We start from the raw sequence: 26,439 nt of genomic DNA on the forward strand, positions 1-26,439 counted from the left end.
TTATGATGTATGTCGTTCTTCACATTCCTGTTTATAATGTATGACTTCTTATACATTTAGGGGATCAACGTTACCCCAGACAGAAACACAACTTTCATCAGCTCACGAGACACTAAACACACAAGCCCACCTGGACTGTTGTTGTCGTGGTAGCAGAGAAGGCTCTGGGGGTCCGCCAGTTTTCCTGTGGCAGCAATCTCAGCTCCCCTCAGCACAAGCGGCTCCTCGTTGAGCACACGGGCGTGCATGAGGATCCGCATGAGGACCGAGGACAGGCTGTAGGCCTTGGCCGCCACTCGTAGAGGGTGTGGCTCCAGCGTGGAGGGAGAGGGGTCTAGAGGGGGGCCTCCTTGCTCCTCACCGGAGAAGGTAAGAGAGGACGTCAAGGGATGTGAGTGGGAATCCAAGTAGGCAAGATGGAGGTAAGACTGGGATGTTGACTGGCCGACCTGATGGATCAGATCACCTGGAGGGAGGGTGACGATACAAGATCGGGTTAACAACAAAGAAAGATATGGCGTAGACAAAGAGAAAGGAGGAGAAAATGTTACAGCGGCACAGTTTCTGGTCTCTGGTTTGTTGTCTCCCACAATACCAAGTATAAATCTTCTAAAAAAGGGAACAGTAAGTAGAGTGGTGGTGTGTTTACTGTGACTAAATAATATGTAACCTATAGAACAAGTAACGCAAATAGAGACATTATGAGCAAGAGTAGCAGTTTTAGAGCAGATCCAAGCAGCTCTATTTTTAGCTGCACACAACACTACCTTCAGTATAAAAACCCATGACGTCTACATTTTATGGCAGTTATTGTGTCTTTGTCTCCTTTTAAAGACCAAGAATGTGATTTGGTTATAAGCAACAGCACTGAAAAGGCAATAGCCTTCACTCAGCAAAAGACACGCATGTTTAAAAGAATTGTAACAAGCTCCTAATTAACTTTATTACATTTGTTTTATATAAACAGTTACGTACACAGTATTTGATCTCTGCATTAAACCGATCCTGAGGATTTAAAGGAGCAGTGCACTTTTGTAAAGCACCCAGGGAGTAGCTTTGGACACTTTGACATGCGGACAGGAGGAGCCGGGGATTGAAACGTGGTTAAAGGACGACATGCTCTATCTATCTATCTGCATCCACTTTAATGTTACACTTGACCTTCACTCAGACACAACAACAATGTTTTGAAAAGATGGAAACGCTGGTGCAGTTACAGAGACACAGAAAACATGGTCTCTTACCCATGATGTTCAGGATGTTGTCAGCTATCTCAGTGGGAGTGACGGTGCCCTGCTTGGTGTCCGTTTGCAGTATCTCAAGCATGGACTCCAACTTGTTCAGGGTGCTGTTCTGACACTCCTCACATATGAACTCTCGACTCATCGCCTGGAAAAAACACAACTCATCATCTGTTTGCTTTCTTGTCTCCCACTTCTCTTCTTCGCTATAGTCTTTGCTTCATCAAGTACACTTCTTTCTTTGATCTTTGTTTCTTTTCTTGCCCTATTTCCTTCCCTTCCCACCCGCCTCCCTCTCATCCTGCTCACCGTGCACTGAGCCAAAGCAGCGGAGGTCTGCTGGATGTCATTAACAGTGGTCAGGTCGAGAGCGGTCAGCGCTCTGGTGATGTTGCTGCGGATTCTGACTCTGTAACCGCGCTCATGTCGGGACACGCGCGCTGACTGCCTGGTCTGCTCATACTGGAAGAAGGTAAATACATGTATAAGAATGCTTCATGTAATATCAACTGATAAATCATTTCTACGGATAGGCCTCTCTTACCTCATTCAGCACTGTAATAAGAGCCAACGATAACTCTCGGACTCTCTGGGAGTCTCCCTGCTCTAACAGCTTTTTGAGCTTGCTGTCTGTCAGCTCAGACAGCCAATGGGGAAGGCTCTGGTACTCAGGTGGCGCGTCTGGCAGCACAACTTCAATGGACCTGGACACAAACACCAAGTAAAAAGCACTGTTACTGAATATACTGATATACCACGTTTCTATAACTGTGTGGACTTGGGTGTGTTTCTCAGGTGCTGTTGGTTTCATAACAAATTAATATACAAAAACAGTATAAATATAAAATAAGTTTTCTGACATATGTGTACAGTAAAATTAGTTGGATCATCTTATACAGGAGGTCACTAAAGTCACTAAAGAGCAGCTAAACCGTATAAAGATTTGTAGTGAAATTATTTTCTTCCTTGACAGGAAGCTCAGTAGTCAATAACAAAACAAAACTCTTGGTGTTGGCGGCGATTCATTTTACCGAGTTGCGAGATACTATAGCTTGGGATATAAATAAATAAAAAAAGATGAAGGACTGAATCTTATTTAAGTGGTCTCACTGTTGCTTAACTTAACTAAACAGCTGAAGGAACATGTAGTTACTTGTTAAGTGCAGTGATGGCAGCTCCCTGGTGGTCCTCCACTGTGATGGATACAGCGACCCGATGGCGGGCTGAGCTGAAACCTGGGGGCAGGAAGGCCGAGTGCTCCGGGCTGCTGCCTTTGTACACACAGAAGTCCTCGCAGTAGTCGTCTCTGCAACGCGTCACCAATAAACCGTAGAGCAGAGGAGTCTCGGAGACTCCCAGATCACTGTAACCTGGAGGCAAGAGAGCGAGGAAGACAAAGAGAACGAAGATAATAAGTGACATAAATGCAGGGATAAGAGAGATATTTAACCAAATAAAAAAAAATTCAAAAGGGAAAAAATTAATGGTGACAAGGTGAGGCCACATCTTCCTACCTGAGCAGTTGAAGTGCACCCGGTCCAACAGTGTGCGTATCCTCCAGCCTTCGCCATCTTCCCCGTACTCCATTCCCGCTTCGCCCCCCCCTCTCAGGTGACACTCCCCACCAGCCGGGGGCATGTTGTGGTGCAGAGTGATGGAGGCGGCGCCATCGGCATCCATACTGCCGTCGGTCACATGCAGGGTAAAGTTGTAGGAGTCTCCGTGGCGAAGGACGCCCTGCCGCAGCACCAGATTCATGCCGTCACTTCCTGTGGTGGTGGAGGAGGAATCCAGGACCAGAGTCTGGTTCTGCAGCGTCATGGCACTCCAGCGCTGAGAGGCAGAGAGAGAAAGATTTTACTGAAAGCAAGCTACATTTGGAGATTGTATAGAAATATAACAGCATTCATACTTTTAATGAGCATCGATAAGACAACTTAAAGACTTTCATTTACAGAAAAACAAACAATTAGAGACAAAAGTGACAAGCTGTGACAATTAAATACATCAATAATTCATTAGAAACCAGGCTGTAAACATCCTAGCTTAATGCTTTTAGCGTGGCAGGTTATGAAAAGAGTAATTAGGTTGACAAGAGAGGTGCTTATTAAGGCACAAGATCGCTTTAAAAAATATATAAAGTTCAGCACTTTTGATTGCTTTCATACAGGCTTTAAATAGCTGTTTTACTCATCTGATGACACATGTGAGAACTACATTTAGTAGTAGATCATTCAAAAACGCAAAGAGTAGATCATTCAAAAATACCCCTTTTTATCAGTATGGAAACTGAAGTACAGTGTGATTATAAAAAAAGTGACCTTGGTTTATCTCAGCGCATTCAGCTAGTATGAGCAATTTGAGGCCCAGTGACTCAACAAGTGTTTTGCCTTTCAACATGTTTTCCTGTGCTAGTAAGGACCAAACATATTGGCTCTGGCTCCAGTTGTACTATGACCTCATTCTCACACCCACACACAACTGCCTGCATCATAAATCCCAGGAAAAGTCTGAATAAAGAAGAAAGGAGGGGGAGGTAGGAAAGGATCTGGGAATGATTTCCCTCTTGCTTCTGTGGTGAAGTGACGTCACCTTGCTGTGACACAATGAGTTGGATTTGGAGTGTGTGTGTGTGTGTGTGTGTGTGTGTGTGTGTGTGTGTGTGTGTGTGTGTGTGTGTGTATGTGCCTTTACCCCACGGTGAAAGCCCTGGCAGTTGGTGCAGGTTCCTCTGAGGTAGACATATGAGTTCTGGCTGACCTCGTAGATGGACTGGGCCTTGCAGGACACGCACTCCAGAGACACCATGGGAATATGGCCACTCTGGACAAGCACCTGTCAAGCAGACACATAAATGTGGTCAAATGTTAGCAATTCAGGCAGTGGATGAAACACATAAAACATTTCTTGAAAAGCCAAAAAAGCCAACACAAAAATACAATCACTGCTTGAACTACATCTTCCACTGTGTTCCTCCATAAATACTTCCTGATTGTTTTGTGACACAAATTACAGAGTGAGTCACTGTTCTGACAGCGGAGTCCCCCCTCGTAGTTGAGGGCAGAGTCAGAGTAAGGAAAATATGACAAAACACTTCTCACATGCTCAACATGTTAATGTTAGAGTACGAAAAGATGGATGATGCACAAAGCACTTTCCTCTGTGTAACCGGGTGATCTTGAGTAAATATAGCACTCAACACTGCTGCAAATAGCCCCAGAATAATAAAAAATAAAAAATCATACAAATCATGCATGTATTAATGTGTGTAATAGAATGTGTGCACTTACAGTCTGTGTGGTGGACTCTGGTGCAATGCCATCTTTGCTGATTGTCAGTCTGAAAGTGTACTCAACGCCCGCCTCCAGCTCGGAGCCGGAGATTCCCAGCACCGGATCGCTGGTGCCCAGGCCGAAGTTCAGACTGGAGCAGTGCTCTGCTCCCTGCAAGCGGAAATTAGGAGTGTTTTGTTAATGCATATTTATGTTATTAAAAACGAGAAAAAGAGGCTTCGTTAAAACTGCTGTAACTTTGAATTTAAATTTCAAAGAAGAACAGCTCTAGACATTTGGTGAGGCTGCTTTTAGTTTTTGTGATCTCAGATCTTGATGTGATAACAGCAAACTATGTGAAGCCGTATGTTTACTTTGGGACACTCCTAGTTCCTCAGATTCAAAGTTCTCAGTAAAATAAGTAAATAAAACAAAGATAAAAAACAATCACTTGTTTGTTCACCAAATTCACATTGCTACCAATTTAAAATGTAAAATATTGTCCGTAAAGATCAAATGAATTTGATAAATCATCAACTCCACTGTGACAAATGTCAGAGAAAAGCCCAAACAGTCACATTGTACAAGAGTGAAATATTTTCCTGAGTATCTTTTCTCACGATTGTATTTGCATCGAAGGTAAGGACAGTGGAGAACATTTGATTAATTGAGTCTTTCTTTTTTCAGTCCAAAAGTACAAAACGGTTTCACCCTTTGTAGTCAGACTCCGTGTCCTTCTTCTTTATCAGCAGCGCTACACATCTGTGAGTGTGTGTGTTTTGTGCATGTTGTTTATGTGTGTACTGTAATTGCCTGGGTGTGTCAGCACCAGCTGAGGAATGTTGAGTTCATATCTAAACAGTTACTTAACCCTTTCAATGCCTGTCTGCTCAGATGTACGCACACAGACTCACACACTCCTCGGGACACACCCATCCAGCCAGGTCTTATATTGTGGTCTCTGCACAAGCAGAAAGTGTTCCCACCCAGCCAAAGACAAGATGAGTGAGAAAAACACTAAATGAATTTACCCACAAGCATACACACTCAAATCAAATGTATCCTCCAAAATCAGCCTTATGAATAAAACATTTGAAAAAAGACCAATAAAATGCCCCAAGATTCAAGATAATTATTGAGAATATATAGACAGTATAGTATAGAGCGAGAATATCCTGTCTCACTATCGGAGCAAAAGCTGAACAGCAAATAACAGATTCCTCTTGTACATTGAAGACATTGTATCCCTTCCCCACATTAAACAGCTCTCCTCCTTGTTACTACATGGTACTGCAATTAGAAGAATTAGATATCAGCGTGCGGCTCAAATATATGCAACCTTGTTTTTTTCAACAACCTTGTCATCACTTCAATCAGTACTGGAAGAATAGCAGTACATAAATAAAATACATTCTTACACAAGTAAAAATGGATTCAAGCTGGCGATTCACTGGCGATTAATGAAAAGGTCATGACTATAGAAATGACTACTGGCAAATTTTTTATGTTTTTTATAGAATCAACAATAACATGATCAACCACAGTACACACAGACTGTAAACCTCTAAGAAGAACAAAACAATCCATATTCCTGGTGAGGGCTCACATATCATGTGAATGGAAACATGTTGCAAAGTCTGAAAGCCGTTGCTTGTCACTTCAAAGGCCCTTACCTTTGAAGTGCTTTGACACTCCCAGTGGTAGTTGAGTAGTGACTGGCTGTCTGGGTCCATGTTGGGATCGTAGGATTGTACAGCACTGAGCTTTAGGTCCTGAGTCCTCGACCACACCCGGTACGTGCCTCCCTCTATGATGGGCATCAGCCTGACAAGGAAAAAGTAGTTAAAATTAACAGAAAAAAGAGGAAGCAAACTTGGAAACCAACTAGTTCTCAAGTTATTAGTCTACAGATCAAAATATTGAGCCTCTGTAGCAATTAGCTTAAATGTCTTTGCAAACCTATGCAGAGAACGCAGCACGCCTCCTGATTAGCTGATCAAACTTCCTGTTGGAAAATGTTCCCTATTCTTTTCTTGTGCAACATGACTTCTATTTACAAATTATAAATCCAAATTCTTTCAATCTTGTTTCATGTAAGTAGTGATCTCTTAACGTCATTTGGATGAACTTGATTTCAAGGTTTTCCTACATTATGGTTTGCTAAATTCCTAATGGATGCAGGAGTGGTTTGAGAAGGTTCTACATCTTTTTTTATTTATTCCCACCATGAATCTAAGGCGCTAATCCACTGGCATTCATTTAAAGTGACAACACATGCCAAATTTAAAGGGACAGTGAATGTTTCAACCTAGATTGTTTTCATGCGATTTGCCTAATTTTGGAGATCTCTTGAATATGATGGATCTATGTTGTGGTGTTCAAAGCTTTTTTTCAAATAATCTTTTTGGGGCAATTAAGAGAGACTTTGGGTGAAATATTGTGTCAATTTCATACTGCATCAAACTCATTTGCAGAATTATTTAAGAAATTAGAAATACAGTAAAGAGTCAAAGTTGTGTTTCTCCACTGACCTGGTAGCCATGACGCTGAGCTGCAGACAGGCGGCCTTCCATAGTGGCACGCCTTCATAGGACATAGAAAACACCAAAGTGTAGTTCCCTGCAGCTAGAGCCATCTTAGGTAACGACAGCTGTAGCCGCCGCACATCCACCTCAACCGGCAGGCGAATTACTGGGACAAGCAAAGACTGATAGGGCTGAAGGCCTTTGTCATTATCACAGGTGGGTGTCGCGAGTATCTGCCAGAGGTACTGAGCTCCGTAGCGAAGGCAGCCTTTCAGGTCCACACTAGCTTCCACCAAAGTGGGCTGGTAGCGCCAGATGGTCAGACGGGGGGCTTGAACCACCTGCACTTCTGGCTCCTCGCACTCTAATACACTGATGTGCACCTCCACCTTGGCCAACACCGAGCTCACCAGGTTACTGCAGTTCACCTGACAGGGAGGGAAAAAAAGAGAAATCTCAAAACAGGCAAGATGTCGAGCTTTTCACATTACAGTTTCATATTTTATAGATCAACCAATAAATAATGAATCTATAAAGAATAATACAGTTCAAAGAAACATACTTGGACCAAGTAGTGTCCTGGGTATCTGTACTCATAACCCACAGTTGTGGTGTTTGTGTGAACAGGAGTAGAGCCGTCGGCAAAGTCCCACAAGCACTCCACAGTATTAGATCTGGGTGTGAGATTTGCCATCAGGGTCACCGTCTTGTTGATGAAGGTGTCCACAGGCGCTGCGTGCAGAACGGCTGCTGTCAGCTGGTTCTGCACCAGGATGTGCTTGGTGACGTTCTGAGCGTGTAGCGCGTTGAGGGCCTTCAGGAAGATGGTCAATAAACCTGGTTCTTCTGGCATGTAGAACACCTAGGGTTGTGTGAGACACATCAGCATTTAACAGCTGTTTGCTTTAATGTGATTTTGTATCAATTATCATTATTCAAATTGGTCTGACCTCATTGCCCATGTGCGACGTCTTGTGAAGGTGGTGTAGATCAAAAGTCCACAAGAAATGAACAGGCTTGCCCGTCAGGATGTTGGCTACAAACAGTCTCTTAACCCCCACAGGGATCGCAGCACAGCTTCCCTGGATGGAAAGTCCACGAACCGGCTCCATCACCTCCACCTGGAGGTGCCGCCTCTTGCAACTCACCTGGATTGTCATATTGCAACAGAATATGTGCACTGCATTAGCTTGATTCAATCTTGCTTTGACAGTCAAGAGTTAATGCCAGAAAGACAAATGTAGTGATAATTAAATTAAAAGTTCCCAATTATTTCCTAATTTCTGGTTAGAACATTCTACATACTGACTTTAAGGGATGTTTTTCTTAAAGTCAGCAGCGAGATCAAATATCTTCTTAGATGACAACAAACATACCAACAAACAACTGTTTGCTTGTGTATGTTCACACACGCTCTACTGATGGCAAGATCTGTCTGTTAAGAACCGTATGCAGACAATAATAGACATTTAGGATACTTGCTACTGCATGTTCCAAGGATAATGTTGTTTTAAATGCACCCATATGTCAGACAGTGATAACAAACATTTTGTGTGTGGAGACTGGCGAAAGTGTAAAATGGGTAATTTATTTATTCAATGGTAAATCCTACTAGAAGCTTTATATGTTATACATCTGAAAAATGACAACATTATCTACGATGCGAAAAAGTCAATTTTATGGAATAGTATCACATGTGATAATTGTGTTTAGTGTTTGAATGTTATCTTATATATTATCTCAATGTATGCTATCCATCTTCTTTGACTTTACCTGGTTGTGAGCGGTGAGATTCACCATGTACGTATCCACCCTACTGAATGTGTGGCTGTAGGTTTGGTTGGGTTGAAGGATAACAGTGGCATCTCCGCTGATGCTCAGGATGAGACGAACGTCCGAGCCCGCTGCCATAGATGTAGTTAAGTTCACCTTCTCACCGACTGCTGCAAGGTTTTTACTTGCCCTCAGCTCCAACCCCTGAATCTTGTCCTGAACAAAGAACTCTCTGGAAACCACTTGCTCGCTGACGTCATTGGTCGCATTTACAGTAACGATGGCTGTTCTTGCCTCCTGGAAAATAAGAGAAGTTTTCCTTCCCATTTCTGTTCTTCCTTTCAACTGCCATGACCACGTCACATTGGTTCCCGTCAGTACATCCCCCTGGAGCGAGACGTTGTCCCCTGTTGCTACATAACTCTGCTCTGTCACATTGGTAGCTGTGAATCTTAGACCAGAAATTACTTCCTGGACACTGATTGTCTTTGACTCAACCTTGGAGCTAACCTCATTGAACACCTCCACAGAAACCAGCTTGAGGCCAGGACTGATGAAGGTGTGGGTCTTCCAGTGCTTGTTCCACTTCAAAGGCTCCCCATTCACAGACCAGCGGTACTGCAGGTCCGAGCCTTCAACACTCAGTACTGTCAGGTTAGTTGGAGCATTGACTGCAACTGGGTTGTCGCTGATCTGCAGATCCAACCCTCCGACTGGTTCCAGAAAGTGGATTGTTCTGTTGACAGTCAGCTGGCCCAGGAGGTTGGTTGCCCGGAGAAATATGTCACATGGGCCCGGTCTGGAGAAATTCACCTCCATTGTCTTCCCGCTTATGTTGAAACTTGAGCTGAGGGGGTCTAGCTCTTTGATAAGGCTCCAAGTGAAGGTCATGTTGGTTCCTTCCTTTAATCCTGCGTGAAGGTGGAGAACACGGTTTGTAGCAAAGCAGCAATCGTCCAATCCTGTGCCTCTGGCTCCTCCCCTCTCCTCCTCTGCTAAAATCTGCAGCCCCTCCAGCTCACGTTGGACATACAGGAAGATACTCGCTTGTGCCGTTCCTATGTCGTTCTCTGCTGTCACAATGATGTTGAAAGTGCCAACGGAGCGAAAAGTGTAGAACATGGTGTGTGTCCCTGGGATTGGGGTGCAACGGTCACACAAGATCCAAGAAAAACGGACACCATCTCCCTCCTCCATTTGGGCCTCAAAGTGGACCGAGGCATTAAGAGGGACATTTACCAAGCTGGCGTTGACGGTCAACCCGCGGATTGATGCAAGCACAGCAACAGGTAAAGTGGTGTGGTTCCTGCTAACTGTGTTGGATGCTGCCAGCGTGATATTGTAGTTTCCAGAGTTGTTGAAGTTATGGAGGATATTCTGGCCCGTTAGCACATTTCCATCTCCGAAGCTCCAGACGTAAGTGACATTGGAGGCCATGGAGGATGTTGTGAAAGCGTACGGTGCTTTACGGGTCAGGTTATTGTATTTAGTGCCATTATGTTTAATAACAATGGGACCAACGGGCATCAAAACCTCAATCACAACACTGGTGTTACTGGTGGAGATGTTGTTGAAGACAATGACTGTCACGCTGTAATGACCTGGGTTTCTATACGTTGTCGGGATATTCCCGGAGCCACTGACGAGCACAAGGTCTTCCGCTCTACCAAAGTCCCACTGATAGCTGTAGCTAAATTCTGGCTCAGCTCGGGCCTGGAACCAGATCTCCTCCCCAACCGCGTAGTGAGATTTCTCCAGTTTGAGGCTGATGTTAGTTAACGCTGGCTGCACACACATCCAGTTGAAGAAGTTTGCTTTGCTGGCCTTGTTTACCCCGCTGGAAAGAAGCAGAGAGAGGTGGTAGTTCTCACTTGTCCGGTAGGTGTGCGAGACTCTGGGGTTGCCGTGGTGTGTCTCGTTTGGGCTTCCGTCCCCGAAGCTCCATTCATAAATATGGGCCGAGGCGTTACCTGACACCCAGGCCTGAAAGTTGATGGGGGTCTGCTCTTGCACACACCCGGACGGCTCGATCTTCACAACTTGGAAGACAAACACCTGAACTGGTAGGATTGTCCAGCCAGAGCTCACAGCGTTTGCGGCTGTCACATTCACTGTGTAGTTGCCATCTTTGATATAGCTGTGTGACACTTCAGCCTCGGATTGTGTGTAGATGGTCCCATCTCCCATTGAGAATGTCCATGTGATGTTATTACCTGATCCAAGGCGTGCCCGTACTGTAGTACGACTGTGAAGCTCTGTAGGAGAGGAGCTTTCAGCTGTCAAATCTTCAATCTCCTCATATACAAACATCTCAGCACAAGCCTCCATAGAACTGATGGTGTTGTTAACCGATACGCAGCAATTAAACACGCCACTCTCTGCAAAGGCGTATGCCACGCGGCGACCTTGCAGCGGGGCAGAACCATCTCCAAAGCGCCAGTCGTAGTGAATGCCATAGGGTGAGGGCAGAGGGTGAGCCTCAAAATCGGCTGATTTGCCAGTGAGGAGGAGTAGAGGCTCCGTTTGTATATCGACACGAGTGAGGATGCTGTAGACGCTCATGTTGATGCTCTGACTGATGTTTTCGTAACGATTGGACACTGACACCAATGCAGTGTATATTCCTGTCCAGAAGAAGAAAGGGAGAAGAAGGAAATTAGCGTTCTGTCATTTTCTAGTAACCTAAAACATTTTTATCTTGTGTAAATTTAAACAATGTAAAACTAAACTGGCAGCTGCCCCATTAGTCATGCTGCTGACAGAAAGATGGGCAAGGGCTCACCTGGCTGAGAGTAAATATAGGTGACGTTGTTGCTTAGAAGGACCTGATTGGGGGAGTCTGGGCAGAGGATGGAGGGAGTGTAGGGAGGCTTGTATTCAGATTCCTTATATCCGCCGTCACCAAAAGACCATCTGCCGCACAACAGAGTAAAACCATTAAATGGACCATCAAAGAAACAAATGGATATTAGATCAATGAATGCATGATAACCATTTCCATTCACATATAAATGCTTGCGAACACACACACACACACACACACACACACACACACACGCACGCACGCACGCACGCACGCACACTAGCTGGAAAGTGGGAATCTTCTTTGACGAGGCAATAGAGGGTTTTTGGAAGAGGAGAAGTGGAAACTCAAAACTCAGGAAGTCTCTCTGGACCAAGCATGGTGAGTGTGGAGGAAAAGTGAAAAGTGAAAGAGTGTGCAATAGTTGGGAGGGTGAACATGTTAAAGAGGGTGGAAGAGAAGAGAGTAGAAGGGAAAGACTGGATGAAAAGGGGGGGCCTGAAGAGGAAACAGCCGAGCAGAAGGGAAAAATTTTGTCAGCAATGTGCTCTAACCACACAGCTATAAATCCAAGGCTCTGCAGGGTATGACTGCTGCAGTACTATTATGGCGCACAGGAGACAAAAACAGAGAAAGAAGCAAAGACAAAGATATATAGAGGAGAAATAATGAGTAGTCAAACACAAACAGATGCACTGTGTTTTCACAAATTAGTAGAAGAGACAGAGTGAAAAAGAGGCAGTTATTTTGCTTTATGACACACCACAGAAGATATCATTTAATGTGTCTATCATGAATCTATCCCCCCATTGTTAATACCGGAAGGTGGCGGTCACAGACATGTCGACAAGCACAGAGGTGGTGAGAGTCTGAGTGGAGCCCTGAGGGACCACATCTGGCACACCCTTCACTGTGAGGTTGGCCATGGGCTGCAGCCGGTCCACTGTCACGTTGAAATGCTCTGTGAGGGTGCTGACATGGTTCATGGCCGTCACCTGGGAAAATATGTCACAGGACCAAGTAAGAAGATGGAAGACAGCCCAAAAGCTTTGATTGTGACACCCCATGAGGTGCAAGAACAAGATAGAGCTTAAACCATTAGTCTAATATTTATTTGCAACTACTTTGATAATCTGTTAATCTTTTAATAATTATGTAGGCTTAAATGCTAGATATGTTATGTTCAGACTTTCTTAAATGTGAATATATGCTGGTTTTGTGTTTATGAGAGTAAGTTGAACCTCTTCAAGGTATTGGAGTTAAGTCTTGAACAAGCAGTTTGAAGATGTTACTTCTGTGAGTTCTGGGAAACATTAGAGGGCATTTTTAAGGACAATTACAAATCAGCAGTCATTTGAGAGAATCATCTGCAGATTATATATTCAATAAACAGCTGTATTTTATTGATCTTATCCATTTTTTTTTCATCCACACGACAGTTTGTTATGTCTGTCTCTACATGATCGCGTTAACACGTCTCCTCTGCTCTGTATCGTGCACGCCGGAGTTCCGTCCCGATGCGCAAAGACACGTGCGCGCGCACACACAGGTGAGCACTGAGCACACACACCAACGGACAGAGAGCGTTGAAAAATATGTCGCGTGAAAAGCAGACCGCTATACCTGCGTTTTAAACGCTTCCAGGGTGAAGATGGCAACACTCTCTCTCTCTCCTGTGAGGAGCATCAGCGCAGCTCTCTGAACCTGGAGCAGCTCTCTGAACCCGGAGCAGCTCTCTGAACCCGGAGCAGCTCTCCTGCTCCAGGTGAAACGAGCCAAAGTGCTCGTGTCTTCTACCAACTATGAGCTGCTGGCTTCACATATTACAAAAGTACACGGACAAAAAACTAAGTCATTAATAAATACATGGAGAAATGCCTGTTCTTTCGGGTAAATGGTTACGGTACGCCGTTAACAGGCAACGCTTGCGCATGCGTGACTCGCCAATTTTTGGCGTTTTGCCAGAAGTATCCGTGAGATCGTCTTTTGTGCTGCTGCGTCTCTCAAAACTGAATACAGATCTCAGCTCAACGTTGAGCATGAATTGTATCAAATCTACAACCCCGTTTTATAAAGATGTGTAGAGGAACGCAGCTCACTGCAGCCACTAATACTGATACAACCTGATGGCTCACATATCTGCACTAGTAGTAACTAAATATTAGTTATTTTTTGCACAGATATAACTTTATTTTCATTGCTCTAAGTCAGGGGTGGCCAACCAGTCAGAGACTAAGAGCCACATTTTTTACTGTGTTACCGCAAAGAGCCACATCTTACCCCACCACTCACCATCACCCCGGAATGACAAGCTGCGACCAAAGCGAGGAACATTTTCAACTTCTCAATTTGATTTAATGAAAATATGGCGCCGTTTGAAAGTGAGATAGTGTCACAGTATGCCAAACACAGAAATATTCCCTTTCACGGAATGAAGCGAACTATCACAAATAGTCCGATGTGTAAACTCACGCAAGGAAAGTGTGTTGTGAACGCAGCATTGAGGAGTGTGTGAATATTCAATTCAATTCAGTTTATTTTATATAGCCCAAAATCACAAATTAAAATGTGCAATCTGTAACATAACATCCTGTCCCGGGACCTCACATCAGATCAGGAAAAACTCCCCAAATAAAGATAGAAAAAACCCTTTCACAGGGAAAACAGGAAGAAGCCTTCATAGAGCAACAGAGGAGGATCCCTCTCCCCGGATGGACAGAAGAATAGATGTCATGTGACCAGAATGAATAACGTAACATAGTTACAACACATTACATCAATATGGCTGAAATTGAATAAATTGCACTCTGCCGCATTAAAAAATCCCTTCAAAATAAAAGCACAGGATTTTTTTTTGCCCATGTAAAATGACTGTACTGACGGACTGAAAACGGGTCCGCGATTTCATGGCTTTCAAGCCGTCGCGCCTTGAGTTTGACACCAGTGGTCTAAAGTATTTGCAAAATCAATAAAAAGATTTAAAAACATTTTTTTATTGATGGAGCAATCTGATTTACTTGAAAGTGATTGCAATTTTCTTTGTTCTGTTACTTATAAAAGCACAGATGGAGTCACAAAATGATGTTATTTACAGAAAAAGCTTGAGACCCACTGCTTTAAGTGTTTGTGTCTCATTCTAATCACAACTGAAGTTGTTGGATTTGCACACATTTTGTCAGTGTTTAAGGATGACCGATCCAGTATGAATGGTAACAGAAAGGACAGTCTGGCAGGATGAATCACATTGGATGTGAACAGAAACTCACCGTGAGCTTGTAGGTAGCAGCGTGCTGGTAGATGACATTGAGGACAGTGTTGTAATAGGTGAAGTATGGCTTGTCATCCACTGTCCATTTAAATGTGGGATTGGACCCTTCAAGCACTGACGCTGTGTAGGTCTAAAACACACAAAGACGCGATAAAAAGTCAGTATACTGCAGAGTGCATACAGTATTATCAATACCAGTGAGGTACACAATAAACACAGACACTCACCACGACTGACTCCATCAACACCCTGTGTGCAGGAGGCGGGTCCACCATTAGTTCTCTGAGCGGCTCTTCCAGACGGACGACCACAGACAGGCTGGCCTCCGTCACATTATTATGGGCCTCCAGCTCCACCTGCATTGGACTTCTCTGCTCCTCCGTGCCCGAGCTCAGATCCAGCACTGCGTACAAGCTGGGCTCCGTGACCTCGACCCCTGACTCTGAGACTCTGAGACAGACTCCTGGACTAGAAGAAAACTGCTCAGGACAGTCATGTTGGAAAGTAACGCTGTGATTACTGCCACGCCGCGAGGCCGTTGTCAGGTAGCGTGACCGGACCCGGAGCAGCAGCTGGCTGTCGTTGGGCTGCAGGTAGAGGGTGCCATTCTGTGGAGGCGGGTGGACGATCGTCAAATCCAGAGGAGGCACCACATGCAACGGACATGATGCTGACGCTGGGTATGATGGTTCAGCTGAAGTCACCTGGAATTCAACAATTACATGTTTTATCAATTCTTAATTTAATACAACAGAATAACCAATATAGGACAAAGACAAATGAATAATGTATACAGAAAACAGTTGTTTGTTGATTTATTTCCCAGTGTCAACAGAATATCTTGAATTTAAATTTGTGACGCATGCTGGGATTTGTCAAACAGCTTTGATGTATTACCAGCAGGCTGTAGAGTCCGGTCTTGGGTAGCCCAGCAGACAACTGTGGTCCCTGCAGCTGAGTCTCACTGTGTCCCACATAGAGCACCCTGATGGGGCAAACTACTTTCTCCAGCCAGGCTCCCTCCCCGCCCTCCACCAGGGCCTTCAAGTCAAGCTCCGGGGCAGGCTGAGGGCTGGCGCTAAGGTCAGCCAAGGTATCTGTTGACAGTCCGATGTTGTTGATCCAGAACCACTCTGATTGGTTGAGGGCAAAGACAGGTTGTCGCCACATTGAATTTGGGGAAGATTGGCAGCGGAGAAGGGAGGCGGGGTCAGCATCGTGCTGCAGGGCGATGACATCACCACGGGAAACCAGAAGGTCCTCCAGGTGTTCTTGTACCTGGGAGAAACAGGGATCAGAAGAAAACAACAGTTTAACAGCTGCACTGCCTTAACTGTTAAACCAATCTGGCTGTAAACACACTAAAATGACCTTTTAAAAACCAAGCAGGGGGTCAGACTGAGCGATTGTTATATAAAACTGTAAATCATAGGTTGTTTCATGATTTTGTTTAAATAAAAGCCCAAAATGGCTGTATTTAGATGTATAGAACACCATAAGTAGTATACAAGTGAAATATATGGTTTGGTAATTCAAAGAGCCTTCAAATTGCCCAAATGGGCCCCAATGAGACCTCGCCTGAGTTTTCTGTACTAAAACCCTCTCTAACTTTGTTCTGCTTTATCAAAGTCAACCTTTGCAGAGAGAATGTTCACATATTGTGCTATGAGTTGGGTTAGGGTTAGACCTTACAGCTGCATCATTCCAAAGAAATAATCATCCTGAAAATTATTTATTTTTTTAGGCGGACCTGAAACCTTTTTATTTTTGCTGTGTGTTATCATTTACTCTTAACCAGTAACATATATACTGATATTTACACATCTGAACAAAATCTCACATGAGTAGCCTTTTATTATAACACCAAAATTATTCAAATAGCCCTAGTGGTTGCAGAGATACACCCTTTTTAGTTTGGATATGCAATTTTCGAGAAGACAAAATAGGTTGTTTTTTGTCGGTCATCAAACATTTGTTTTGGTACTGCATTTCAAAAGCATAAACACAAAATACTCAGTTTGGATGCAAAAAAGAATCCTCTCACCAGTATGTGTGCAGCTGGTCCTGCTGGTAGAGTGAAGACCACCTCATCCTGCAGAGTGTATCTGGGCCTCAGAGCCCCAGAGGGCAGGAGGTGAGCCTGTGTGCAGTTAGGACAGGCAGATGGCCGACAGGGACTAAAGAGGGGCAGGCATTGGTGCTGGAAGGGACACCACTGCTTTAGTCGGGGGCAAGAGGGCAGATCACTGCTCCGGGTGTCATTCGGGACACAAACAGCCACCGGGGAACACGCTGGCCCTCCACAACCTGAGACACAAGATGTTTCTTGTTTTAATCATATCGCATATTTAAATATATATGTCTTTCTAATTCCTTTTCACGGCATGAGTTACTCTAACTGTCAAATAAATGTGGTGGAATGAATAGTATAACAGAAATAAATCAGAATCTAAAGCTGAGTTGTCATTTGTGCATTTGTGGTCACTTTGCATCAAAGGAGCATAATGGAGCTAAAGTGCAGATGAAAGCAATGAGTTACTGGGTCAAAGAGATGAAATCTCCAAAACAAGCCAAAACGTCTGCACTTCTGAATATGTTTGTATTTGGAGTGGGGACATGATTATTGTGCTGGGCCGATATATACAGTACATTTCTGAGTAGGGAAGAGGTAACTTGCTTTCTGTGTTATTAATAATCCAGTTATCTCATAATCTCCACTGTCTCCTCATCTGCGTCTGCATTCACAGATTCCACAGAAAAGTTTCACAGGAAACGTTCTCTCATGTCTTGACCAAGCTGCTTTGCTCCCGGTGGACGTCTCTTTTTTACATGTTTCATGTGCATCTGCTCTCTGCTCCTCAGGTCTCTGCTACTACGGCTCAGTGGAGAAATCCCAAAAACAAAACAAAAAAACACAACACAGAAAACAACTCAGTGTGTTGTGCCTTGTGCTTTGCAGTGTTGAAGTTACATGTCATGTGTCTGGACACGGACAGGAAGCGCTCAGGAGGGAGATGACCTTGATTGGTGTTGTTTTGTTCCTCTTCTGTTTTGCCATTCCACCCAACCACTTCAGACAAGGCTGGTCAGAGTGTGTGTGTGTGTATGTGTGTGTGTGTATGTGTGTGTGTGTGTGTGTGTGTGTGTGTGTGTGTGTGTGTATGTTTTTTTTTTTGTGTGGGGGCGCAGATGGCTTATGTTTTTTTTAACACCTGCTGATACTCACCAGCAATGTGCGGATGGTTTTTCGTGTCAAGTGTGTATGGGCGAGTGAGTTTCTGTGTTTGACTCACTGGGAAGCAGCAGGTGCAGGCCGGGATAATGACAGTGAGGTCTGTAGGTCTGGAATCGGACGTGGATTTGTGAACGGAGCTCCGGAGTGACAAACTCCAGAGAGGACAGACGACCTGCCTGACCAAAGCTCAGAGCCGGGAACAACAGCACCTGAGAGGAACAATTAGAAAAACAGATGGAAGGTTTGATGAAAAGAAGGTTTTGAGGAGCAAAACTTAATTTAATAAACAAGGTGAGATTCCTCCTTACCTCTATGCCACCTCTGGGAGGTTGTGGAGTAGTGAGCAAAGTGGATGAGGCGCGGTGCAAAGGATTATGGGAGGGAAACACAGCCAGGCCCACAGTGTAAATCCCTGCATCTGGAACGTGCACTGTAGAGGCAGAGCAATAAATGAGGCAAGGTGACAAAAGAGGAGGAAGGATTCAAGAATTTAAAAAGAGCAGAGAAGTAGTTTATAAGAAATGAAGGCGCAGCGACAGTCAACTCTGTAACAGGTTGCTTTGAGAAAGAGAGAGGGAGAGGTGAGAGAAAGAGAAAACCTCTGAAGACAAATACCAAACAAGACTACTGTTAATTAGATATTAAGGAAGAACGCAGAGACTGGATCAAAAAAACAGAACTAGACAGTCAGGCAGACAGATACAAACGTACAAATTACGGCCTGCTTCACATAAACACTTAATTTCACACCTTGACAATGCTGGTTCCTCGGAGGTCTGTTGATTTGTATATTTCTTTCAGATTTAAATCCAGTTTAACTTCGGCTTGAGCTACATATGCACATGACATGTTACATCATGTGTTACTTTATGAGACTGACGTGAACCCCCTAAATAGTAATAGAACAGGCTCAATATCATGATAACTATATAAGAAGGCCTTCTATTCACCGACTCCTCAATAAGTTCAATATAAATGCACCATTACCGCTAGAAGGACTTCCTGGTTGTGTATGTTCATATTACATTAAATATCATGTTATTTTGTCTATATCACGTTACACTTAGTTGGAGTTGCTGCCGACTCACCTACATTATGTTGGTCATTTAACATCTGTGGTAAACATGGCAACAATATCATTTCTCTATTATTAAGTCTGCCTATTTTCTACAGCTTTAAGAGTTTAAATAAATATATTACGCTTGATCCTTCTACAAATGCTGTATCTACAGATAGAGTTTATGACAAATGGGAATACTTGCTTTACAATCTAGTATGTCTTCAACAAAACTATGACATTTGTCATGTAGAATTGCTTCCTCTCTTCTCCGTGCACTGCGTTATTCCTTTGCAGAAACAAATCCTTATCAGCAATACTATATGAAGTATGGAAATGCTATTTACCATAATATTCTTAGTGACAATAATGCTGAAAATTATAGAGAACGGTCTCTGGAAGCTTCTGACACAAGGGGCAATTTGTATCACGGCCGAGTGTCCTCAATTATAAATCTTGTGTCTTGTGAATCGTTAAAAAAGAGGGCTGTTCGCTTTTTCATTCTACGCTTGTTTGTACCACAACTTAATTTACATGAAATGTATATTATAGAAAGTATATAATTCCCTGCTCTCTGCCAAACCACTAAGGTGAAGACAGATTTAGACAAAAACACATTTGCATTGAATCTGTGCCTCAGTTTTCATTGTCTTCCTTTGATTACGTAAAACGCCCCATATTTGAGTGTGTCTGTGTGAACGTACCTTGGGGGTTGTACTGGCAGACATAGGCCCGCTTGGTATTGCATGGGTGTGAACTGGTCTGAGCACGCTGATCGAGGGACACGCACACGTTTCCGCGGGAGATCGTGGAACGAGGCGGTGGGCCCTCTTCTCCCTCTTGCGCCTCTGAGCCGTTCACCCAGCGCACCTTGCCTGGAGAGTCGACATCACTGAGGCCCAGCCACACGCCCCTCTCCCTGGGATAGGAAAAGATAGGTAAGACACATATTAACACAGCATAAAGGATAATAATAATAATAATAATAATAATAATAATAATAATAATAATAATAATGCAGTTTAAGACAAAAACATTTATTTTTCATACATGTCCTTGACAATGTGGGTCTCATACAGTGACATTGAAGTTTCTAAATCATTTACCAGCTTGCCTTCAAGAATCAATGATTGCAGGGCAGATAAAGCATGGGAATGGGCTTTGATTGAACCCCACTGGGATGTTAAGAGAGGGGATGTCAGATATTGAGTACGCTCTGTGATTACAACAGGAGCCCCACGAGTCCACTAATGGACTGCACATTTTCATTGGCTTTCAGTCCGTAAGCTGTGAACTGGAAGAAAATGGTTTTCTTTCCAAATGAAAAGTTGGAGTATGACTCACTGTGATCTAAAGACGGACACAAGAAAATAGAAGAAAGCGTCAAACATTTTAGACATTTTGTTTGATTCTGGTTTTGGTCGTTTTCTGAAATGTTCGAAAAGTTCACCCATATAAAAGCAATTTCCTTCCCGGTCATGTTTTATTTTTTTCTTTAATCTTTTGGTCAGACTTTTCTATAATGGCAGACAACTCACATCTGTGAAACAACATTTGAAAGAGTGGACAGGGGTTACAAAATACAAGCAGAGAAGGAACAAGACAAAAGGGTGTCTTAGGCAAAAACAAGACACAAAAAAAAGAAGCTCCTTATATAAGCAAGGGGGAGGAGAAACGCATGAGCGGAGGAGGAGAGAGGGGATAAGCTCCATCTGCAGCAGGTTTTTTCTTCTCTCATCCATTTTGGCCGGCGAGGGCAGGGCCTCTACCCTCACATCAACACACACACACATCATGAACTGTGGACTCCTCCTCCCAGGGTGATAAAAGTTACAATGCAGCTGTGCTTTTACAGATGTGTTTTTTGCAACCCTCTCTGACCTAAGCACCAAAACCAGGGGCCTTCAGAAGAAGAAGAAGAAGAAGAAGAAGAAGAAGAAGAAGAAGAAGAAGAAGAAGAAGAAGAAGAAGAAGAAGAAGAAGAAGAAGAAACTTTTATTTTTTCATATTACATACTTTTTACATACATACATGAAATGTGGTCTCTGCATTTAACCCATCCATAGCAATTTAGGAGCAGCGGGCTGCTGAAAAGCGCCCGGGAAGCAACTAGTGGTTCAATTCCAGAAACTTTCTCGAAAGAAGTAAAACCCAATTCAGAGCTTATCACACAGGCGTACGGGACAGCCAAGAAGCATTACCAGTACTCTTTTGTGAAAAAAGACCCTGCTATCACGACTCAGGTCACGAGCCGTTCACATACAAACACACACTATACTATGTGGGTAAAAAACAGCAATGCCAGACAACAATATAAATGAATGAATAGATGACAAAAAACAAATGACAAATAAACAGAGAACATAAAAGCAGAAAGCTTAAAGTTCATAAACAACAAATGATGGCAAATTAAAAAAACTGCCCTTGAAAGTAGCTTCAAGTCACAACAACACGTGTCGTGCATACACATCCAAACCGTGTACTTTGTGATTGTCAGTTAGTGAAAGTTCCACATCTGTTCCACATGAGTATTTCAGTTTCTCAATAGTTTTAGGGCCTTATACAAAAAGCGATATGAGCACAAATCTCCTCTTGTTTTTGTTCATATTCACAATCTGTTCTTATTTTGTTCGTACCCATTGATCTGTGACATTCACCAATGTTTTCATATGTCTGCTCTTCTCTTAAGAGGACATTTTACAAGTGGTCGAAAGCACTCTTACCAAGATAAGAAAAAAACATTTTGTCTCATTTTCACAGTCCACAAATTGTCAAATGGAAAAAAAACATCATATTTGAGGATGTTTCTATTGATTGGATTATTATATAAGATGTTATTGGTCCATTTATCCTTGAATGATATTGAGTGCGTTCAGCTTCTGAATGGATGCCCTCGGATGCTTATTGATGATTCTGTGTTGCTAGTACTGACACTCTGAAAATCACAATTACAATTTACTTTGCTTAAGATTATTTAATAGTACCTCTATTCCCATTGCAGTTGTTGTTCTTCTTACAGACGGTTTTTGGTGGCATAATTCTTGGACATCTGCCAGAGATTTTGCGCACGGCACAAAACTCGCAGTTAATGAGAGTTTCGGGGGCGTTACCTATTCCAATAATAAACTATCTGCCACACGACTCCAATTCATGATCAAGTGAGCACAAATGGGTAAAAGCAGTTTTAAAACGTTTGGTGCAGCTGAAGAGTTGACTTCTCTTATTTCTTCCCTTTAGTTAAAGTTAAAGGTTCTGTAGCGTGAAACTGAATTTTTGGGCAATGTACAGTTACAAGCCGGATTTTAATAAAATCCTTCACATTTGATTGGACCGCTAAATTGTGGGCAGGCTTAAAATGTAGCGCAATACAAAGCTACAGAGGAATGTGGCTACAAGCACATGCAAAAGGAAGGAAAAGATGACTGGATATAAAGATACAAAGAAATTATTTTTTGGAGGGTAAGTGATCCAAAAGGGTTAAAAATGCATGTTTTATTTAATTAAGAGGAAAAAATCAGATGCATTTAAGAGCATGTGAGGCCCATTGTGTTGCAGAGCGGGCAGGTGATCTGTCAGCACCTGACAACATACAGTGCTATTTCTAAAAAAACTATAAAATTCCCCACACAGACATGCTGAGAGCCCATCGCTGCAGCCCACACAGACAGAAACACTCACTGTGTGATTTTGGGTGCCAGCAGGTTACGCAGCATGTCACTCCTGACTATTGCCAGATCCCCGCCGCTGTCTGAACACTGCTGCCGAGCGTCTGTCCAGCTGAACTCCCCTGGAACGATCTGGAAGCAGCGTGAGGACTCGTCGTGGTACACCCCGTCCTTTGGGCAGTAAGGGGAGGCTGGCAAAGGACAGAAACACTCACATGATTTCTCAGATGTTTTGAAGTCACACTTGCAACATTACAGAAAGATACAATCATTATTTTATTGTTAAAAATATATTTTCCAAAAGACTTCCTGTATTCTTTTGAAGCCTTTAAAAGAATACACACACACACACACACACACACACACACACACACACACACACACACACACACACACACACACACACACACACACACACACACACACACACACAAATAAAATGTGTTTGGCTTCTGAGAAGTTGAGGCAAACACAGACAAGACAATAATATACAAAAGATGTTGATAAATGGAATGAGAAGATAAAGATAGATGAAGATAACACCCCCTCCAAAAAAAAAACATACAAGACTTTTAAAGACAGACTGCCTTATCATGCAAGGACACACACTCGCAGCCAGACACTGTCATTTCTTAACTTTCTACATTGTCCTCTAGTGAATCATATTCGTCAAGACTTTGGCCTTGTACTGCCTCCCTTTCTTATAAAGCGATACATAGGAGATGCAGAAGATGTTCAAGAAACTCTTGAGTGCAGAAAGGTAGTTACAAACCAAATGATGATTAGGAAGCTTTAGTTGAGAATTCAATAAAGCAATTTACAACAAATTCCAATAATAGATGTGACTCTGGAGCGTTGTTCATGAGACATTTATCCTGATAAAACCCACAGAGAACCATGGGGCTCATTGGCTGTCGATTACTTTGAGCAGTTTAGAGTCACACACCATTTATTTTTGGTTAGTTTATTGACTGTCGATCAGTGTCACTTGGTGTATCTTACCTTTGGCAACCTGGACACCATCCTTTAAAATCTTCCAGTCTACATTCACGCCATCTGCACCCCAGCTGACGAGTGTGATCTCTAGGCTCTTATTGGCCACAGCTAGAGGCGGACAGCGCAGCTCCAGTTTGGGAGGAAGTGTCACGGTCACTTCTCCGCGTGCTGTACGTACCTGAACACATTCAAATATACATCAAAATATTAAAATCACATGTAGTTATGTTAAAAACTGTTTTAAAAAATCGGAAAAATTGTTATTTCATGACACTGTAAACAAAATTAAGTTAAAATGTGTTTTCCCTCACCTCCTTGTGTCCAGCCCAAGCCATCAAACTGACCGCATAATGACCTGGAAGTCCATACTTGTGAGTTGCTGTGGTGACCCCTGTTTCTGTAGTGTTGTCTCGGGACGAAAGGTCACCAAAGTCCCAGGACAGCATCATCGGAGTGACCGAGGACACGGCGGAGAAACCGATGCTGTCGTGGACACTTTGCAGCGGGAGAGCCTTCAGCGAGACAACGAAGTCCACTGCAAACACATCGAGAGCCAGAGTCCAATCACATTCCTGTGAATAGAGGGAACCATGTGAGGAAGAGGAGGTTTTTGTGTGAATAAAGTGCTCTGATTTACAATGAACAAATCTTGATTTTTAGTTTTGGATGACTTCTTTTCAGCCCTGCCGGAAACTGAATCTGAGGATGTGGGGAAGTCATTCAAGCCACGGAGGGAAGTTGTTGGTAGATTATAGAATATAGGAAGGTTTAGAGGAAATCCTGAAGGTTGTGTTTACAAAAGAAGGAACAATGTAAGAGGCCACTGTGTGCTGCATACCTTCATGACATGGGGGTTTGTACAGGCAGCTGAACACTGAGATTCGCTGATGAAGTTCGGCTCTGAGTTTGTGCTGCAGAGGCACTCATGCCTCTCCCCCAAACCGCCATAGCGGTGTGACGCAGCAAAACACACGCTGTTGCACTGCTCGCGTGAGAAGTTTCCAGGTGTGGAGGAAGAGAAGATGACGAGCTCACTCCGTCCCCCTCCTACACTGCTGCTGTCCTCAAGACAGGCTGCGTAGTTGAGGCCTGGAGAAGAAGGAAAGGTTTTTACTCAATGCAGTGTAAATATGTTTTGTCAGCATCAGACCTTCTCTGCCTAACCAGCTAAATTAATTAAAAGAGGTCAACTCATGAGAAGTTTATTCCTCTGACGTTTGAACGTTAATCAATCAATTTTGTGTTTGTGGTTAAAAACCCAAAAGCAACTATTAAGTAGTTCACTTTTGTTATGCATTTTCATGGAGGTACTATTCTGACCAGTTTGCTAAACAGTGCACTTGGTTTATGACCTTCTGGGTTCGGCTTGCTAGAGATACTACATTTTAGGTCCAGAAAGTCCCTCAACTACTCCTACTATGGTAAACATTAGTCTAAAAAGACAGGACTCCAAATTTTTGTGTTTGTAATTTTTGTGACATGTGCAAGAGTCTGCGTGAGCGTCTATTGGTTTCGTACCACAGGTGAGCAGGCTGACGTTGAGCAGGGGTTGGTGGCGCAGCTCAGCAGGGTGGTTGCATAGCATGGCATCCGGCCGACGGACGCGCACCCCTTTGTCCTGGAGCCAGCTGACCAGCCGGAACAGCTTACAGTCACAATCAAAGGGGTTACTGCTGAGGTCGCTGGAGGAGAGGAGGACACAGAGGAAGTGGATCAGTCACTTGGTGAAACATGACAACACTGCCAGAGATTAACGTCTCAAAACATAAAAAAGTTACACATTTCAGCTTTTGCATTAATAAAATACTCCAACATTTTGGAAAATACACTCTTCGCTGACTAAATTGAGTTAGATGACAAACTGAACATCAGACAGCTAACGGTTAGAAACAGCTCCTGCCAAAAGTAAAAAAAATACACCTCAACTAAAATTATCCCTTCATTTGTTATCTGGCACATTTGTCGAGTTAGAAAAGTATGCAAAAGCCCACAACTTCACCGTAAGGAAAGGACTTCTGGAGCTGCGTCCATGCCCAGCTGTCTTTGGTCAGTAGCATTATAAGCATTAATCAAATAATGCCAATATGACAAGATACAGAGTATTTATAGTTATAGTTAAATGTGTATGTTTTGAAGGAGCAGGAGAGAACCTATTTTGCTCTTGCTTACGATTCCATTCAAATCAATTCAGCCTTAATTAAGGACACAACTCAAGGGAGGTCTGGAGTACAATGGAGAGCAGAGCAGCATTCACAATCATTTGGATTGCGCTGCTCTTCTTTGGAGCTTTAAGCAGCAGCCTCATACTGTTATTATAACTCATTGTGATTCTCCGCATGCTGCCTTTTTTTTTTAAATGCCACAGTGGGTAGTACACAGTGAGGTACAAAAAGCTTTAAAAAGAGAGGTCTTCACAGTCACTGATCTCATACTGGAATTATTGTACTTACAGCGCTGTATGTGAATGTCCTAATCATCTGCCAAATCATCGCCTAACTATTAACCTTCTCTATACACTTTAAAGGAATAATATGCAGCTGTGCCTGTTCGTCCCGAGACAGGATTCAGCCTGCCCCTCTGCGACATTCATTAAAAATCCGGCAC

General features: G+C 43.3%; 1 protein-coding gene across 1 annotated transcript in view; it reads right to left on the minus strand.

Annotated features, from left to right (window-relative positions):
• The window catches only part of pkd1a (polycystic kidney disease 1a), a gene marked incomplete at its 5' end in the record, with an annotated part of 55,227 nt that overhangs the window by 12,546 nt on the left and 16,242 nt on the right, over positions 1-26,439 (minus strand). The window contains 27 exons of the mRNA XM_079219817.1: positions 131-466; positions 1,245-1,389; positions 1,551-1,703; positions 1,786-1,945; positions 2,395-2,611; positions 2,756-3,074; positions 3,936-4,076; positions 4,532-4,684; positions 6,187-6,337; positions 7,045-7,466; positions 7,601-7,900; positions 7,989-8,186; positions 8,812-11,435; positions 11,594-11,724; positions 12,434-12,609; positions 14,881-15,012; positions 15,110-15,586; positions 15,780-16,160; positions 16,927-17,189; positions 18,176-18,326; positions 18,426-18,547; positions 19,879-20,093; positions 22,853-23,030; positions 23,842-24,013; positions 24,147-24,407; positions 24,674-24,924; positions 25,354-25,517. Coding sequence (XP_079075943.1) covers positions 131-466; positions 1,245-1,389; positions 1,551-1,703; positions 1,786-1,945; positions 2,395-2,611; positions 2,756-3,074; positions 3,936-4,076; positions 4,532-4,684; positions 6,187-6,337; positions 7,045-7,466; positions 7,601-7,900; positions 7,989-8,186; positions 8,812-11,435; positions 11,594-11,724; positions 12,434-12,609; positions 14,881-15,012; positions 15,110-15,586; positions 15,780-16,160; positions 16,927-17,189; positions 18,176-18,326; positions 18,426-18,547; positions 19,879-20,093; positions 22,853-23,030; positions 23,842-24,013; positions 24,147-24,407; positions 24,674-24,924; positions 25,354-25,517 — 8,393 coding nt within the window. The remainder of the gene's footprint in view (positions 1-130; positions 467-1,244; positions 1,390-1,550; positions 1,704-1,785; positions 1,946-2,394; positions 2,612-2,755; positions 3,075-3,935; positions 4,077-4,531; positions 4,685-6,186; positions 6,338-7,044; positions 7,467-7,600; positions 7,901-7,988; positions 8,187-8,811; positions 11,436-11,593; positions 11,725-12,433; positions 12,610-14,880; positions 15,013-15,109; positions 15,587-15,779; positions 16,161-16,926; positions 17,190-18,175; positions 18,327-18,425; positions 18,548-19,878; positions 20,094-22,852; positions 23,031-23,841; positions 24,014-24,146; positions 24,408-24,673; positions 24,925-25,353; positions 25,518-26,439) is intronic.

Source organism: Taurulus bubalis (assembly GCF_910589615.1).
Source record: "Taurulus bubalis genome assembly, chromosome: 6".
Lineage (NCBI taxonomy): Eukaryota > Metazoa > Chordata > Actinopteri > Perciformes > Cottidae > Taurulus > Taurulus bubalis.